This window comes from the organism of the source record quoted next, unplaced genomic scaffold, assembly GCF_019419815.1.
Source record: "Pyrus x bretschneideri cultivar Hongxiangsu unplaced genomic scaffold, Pyrus_bretschneideri_v1 Contig33, whole genome shotgun sequence".
In the NCBI taxonomy this organism is placed as follows: Eukaryota; Viridiplantae; Streptophyta; class Magnoliopsida; order Rosales; family Rosaceae; genus Pyrus; species Pyrus x bretschneideri.
In genome coordinates this window covers 337,778-341,927 of record NW_025999646.1, presented here as the reverse complement: position 1 = coordinate 341,927, position 4,150 = coordinate 337,778, and the positions used below count along the sequence as shown (strand labels likewise).

Below are 4,150 nucleotides of genomic sequence, written 5' to 3'. Positions count from 1 at the left end.
GGAAATAGCTTGGAAACTGAAAAAACCATGGAAACGCGCGTTTGATGCCAAGAAACAGGAGTAAAACAACTAGCAGTTGGATAAGACTGCATATAATTTACCAAGTTCTTTGGCTCTGCCAATTGAACCTAGATTGACTTGATCAAAGACATTGCTATTGTGTCATTGCTGGCCACATTTCTTAAATTGGTCCAAACTTTTATTTCACAAACATTGGTTTCATAGTTAGTCATCAAAATTGTCGATTTTGTACATATAAGAAATTTTGGAACTGTTTAATTTGGAGTTTTGTTCTACTTCTACCTCGTTTGGTATTATATGTATATGTATTTTGCATTGGTTTAGATTGATTTTCTATGCACAAAATATGCGTTTGAATTTATGAGTGGTACGCAGATGTGTGCCCACCTCCTTGCACTCGAGTTCAAATCACCCCTCCGGTAATAAAAGTTCAATAGAAAATATACGAGTGGTAAGGTGGGTTCGGGAGAAATTGTTTAGATATCGTGTAGCGTCAATAGAAGATCAAATAGACACGAAGTGGATGAAAATTAGAAATCAAGAAAATCAACTGGCTAGTGTTTACAAACTGATATGAAGAGGGAAAGGAGGTGCATCAGCAGCAAGCCTGCTAGTTATTCTACTAAATAATTATTTACTCACAATGAGCCTAAGACCAGTACGAGTTCATTACGCTAACAATTCACTCTTTAATGTTGAGTTGAATGGGGAAGGAGACGACATCATCTCCAAGCATAATCGTGTGTCTCCCTGATGTTAGAAGATTGTAAGCATTGTAGTTGACAAGTCCCAAGCTCTTGCAGGCATTGAACACAAAGTTAACAGTTTCGCTCTTTCCCGCTTTCACAAAGACCCTCTTAAACCCAATCACTTGCTTGGTATGCGTAGCCGCGATGCCAATAGGTGGTTTTGAGTAAACGATGATGACTTCACTTCCATCTCTCTTACCCACATTTTTTACTTCAACCCCGAACCCAAATTCATGGTTGCATTCCAAGTCGTCGATAAGGACTGAAGGGCAAGGTGGCTTGTATTCACTATCCTTGTACTCTATGTCGCGGCAGTGTTGGGACTTTCTCAACTTCACATCCAGAGATCTCTTTGCAGATCGCAGAGTGTAGTTGAACTGGGTGTAGCTAAGGCCGTATCCAAATGGGTAAACTGTGGAGCCATTGTAGAATTTGTATGTACGACCGGGATAGCCTAGGCTATCGATTGGCCTCAATTTCATGGATGTCATGGGTAGCATATCCACATAACCAGCTTCGTACCATGTAAGAGGCAATCTTCCTCCTATAACATAGTAAACGTTTACATTATATCGTAGTGATCAAGTTAAAAGCTAAGATATACATCTAGGCTAAAATTATGCTAAATGATGCAACATTATCATCAAAGTGGACTAAAAAATGTGGTTCTTTTAGCGTTACGTACCAGGATTGTAATGTCCAAAAGCAACATCTGCAATGGCACGGCCGCCTTCCTCCCCCGGGTACCCAGCCCACAATATTGCATTGATGTTATCATTTTGTTTGGCAAACCTGATATCAACACCACCAGCAGACATGATTACAAGAATTACCGGACCCTTGGAGACTTGAGCGACCTGATTGATAAACTGGGTTTGGTAGCCAGGAAGAAGCAGATCCACCCTATCCAAGCTCTCTGCCTCAACTGATAAGTCCAAACCAGAAAAAATTATGGTTGCATCTGCGTGCTTTGCGGCTTTCATGGCAGGGAATATCAGACTATCATTTGCACATGCAACTCCATCACATCCCATTTCATACTTAACTTCTCCGTAGGATGAAAATGCATCGAGAGGTGATGTGAATTGACAAGGAATACCTGAACACAAAATTGAACGGTATGTTTAGTTGAAGAGCATATCATGTTAAAATGTACAACTTAATTGAAATTGTATGTTTAGATTCAATACCTGCATAGTTTCCAATCATTGCCGCTGTAGCATTGGCATGAGGGCCAACGACGGCTAGTTTTTTTATTTTCTTAGATTTCAATGGCAAAGTTTCATTGACATTCTTCAATAAAACGATTCCTTCTCTTGCCGCTTCTGTTGCTAATTCAATATGTTGTTTGGAGCACACATCCTTCTTGCCGAGAGACTTGAAAGTGGGATTCCCATCGAAGAAACCTAGCCTCATAAGCACCACATAAAGGTTCTTGAGTGACCGGTCGATTTCTACCTCCTTCACTTTCCCTTGCCTCACCGAATTCTGAGTGAAGTTTGTGTAGTAGACTCCACAGTCCAAATCCATCCCTAAAGTAATTAACATGGAACTTAATTAATCAAACCTAGTAATTAAGGACGAAAAAGCAAGAACATAAGTATTCCCAAACAGAAACGGTTCAATAAGTTAATTTTGTAAGGAGTACTAGCCTGCTTTCAAAGCTTGTGCAGCAGCATCCTCCTTGGTGTCGCCGAGCCATTTGTGGCCGTTCACCATAACTTCAAGAGAGTCACAATCCGAGACTATATATCTGCAAGACATAAAAATAAAAATAAAAAAAATTAAATTCCTGCATGAAGACTAGCGGAAAATTTTAAAGGTGATTAGTATACGTACCCATGAAGATCCCAATCTCCTCTAATGGTTTCTTTCAAGAGCTTCGGATCAGCACAAGTGGGGATGCCGTTAACACGGTTATAAGAGCACATTACACTGCTTACATCACCATCCTTAATACACATCTCGAATGGTTTTAGGAAAGTTTCCGCCATATCTTGCTCTGTCACCTTTCATAACAAAAAGGAAAATAGGAAAATGAACTTAATTTGGCATGACGAAACTTCGTTTTAAATGAAAAATGCTAGAAGACACATGAGTTATCAATGTGTTAACAAGCTCATGTTGTTTTTTTATCTGACATATATTATAGACTTACCCTCGCATCAAAATGGTAACGATCCACACCGAGCCAGTTGTCTACATCGTAGGCGGCATAATGCTTGCAGCATGAGGAAACTTTTAGGGGTCTAGAGTTCAAATCTGTGGCATTCTCTGTGCCCTCAACATCCTGCAAGCCTCTGACGTAGTTAGAGGCATAAACACCAACAACATAAGGGTCTTCACCGGGTGTTTCCGTGGCTCTTCCCCACCTTGGATCCCTCACGACATTAACGTTGGGACTCCAATATGTCAATCCGCCTCTTCCTAGATTGTACATGGCTCTTGCTTCTGTTGAAACAGCCTAAATATTCATAAGGAACAAAAACCATTTAGTACAAGCAAACGAAAAGTAACTTTGAGCATTTTTTTGTTAGTGAAAAGTAACTTCCATGGCTTTTCATGTCATCTTTTGCAACCAAAAATGTAGTGATGATAATGTATACCTGACCAATTTGCTTCCACAATGACTCGTTGAATGCTGCGGTTGTAAGAATAACAGTGGGAAAGCTTGTTGCACCCGGAATAAGATCATCGAAATAAGTTCCGGGACCAACGTTCGACACACCATGGAGTGCCTCAGACCACCACTCATACTTAGGCAACCCCAACCTCGGAACCCCCTTTGCACTATTTCCTAGTTGCTTCACTTTCTCTGCCAATGTCATCCTATCTACCAGATCCTTGGCCCTATCGTCATACGACAACTTGGAGTCGCAGAAGCCAAAGGTTGACACGTCCAAGCCAAGGTCGGAAAACCTTGAAGGATCACATACATGAGTGAAATTGCTACCGCCATTGTTACGGTCTACATTTTTCGAGTGTAGAACTCTTCTGGCATTGGAAGAAATGACAAAGGAAGCAATAGAGAAACAAACAAGAAAAGTAACAATATTGATAGCCATGGTTACTATCTGCTTGATGATGATGTTGGACGGGCATATATATATATATATATATATATATATATATGTATGTATATATAGACGCAAACTACTATTTCGTAAAGAAGCTCCCCTTATCCAGATGGTTACTTTCTGTTTTTTAAATCTCACGAAAGCTTACCTAATAAGATAGTTTGTTTGTTTTTTCCGAGAATTAAGATAGTTTGTTCAGTCAAATTCAATTCAACTTGAATTCACTTACACATTTCGGATATTACAGTTGAAAATAAAAGCTTAGGATAAATTTAGAATTCTCTACAATCTCATAATTTTTAA

The 4,150-nt window shown here is 39.6% G+C and overlaps 1 protein-coding gene across 1 annotated transcript; it reads right to left on the bottom strand.

Annotated features, from left to right (window-relative positions):
* Positions 1-550: 550 nt before the first annotated feature.
* Positions 551-3,835, bottom strand: LOC103951258 (beta-xylosidase/alpha-L-arabinofuranosidase 1-like). Its single transcript, XM_009362589.3, has 7 exons — positions 3,377-3,835; positions 2,929-3,234; positions 2,610-2,779; positions 2,423-2,523; positions 1,961-2,302; positions 1,456-1,869; positions 551-1,314 (listed from the first exon to the last, which is right to left on the bottom strand). The coding sequence occupies exons 1-7, from the start codon at positions 3,833-3,835 to the stop codon at positions 704-706; spliced, it is 2,403 nt and encodes an 800-aa protein (XP_009360864.2). The 3' UTR covers positions 551-703.
* Between the last annotated feature and the right edge of the window lie 315 nt (positions 3,836-4,150).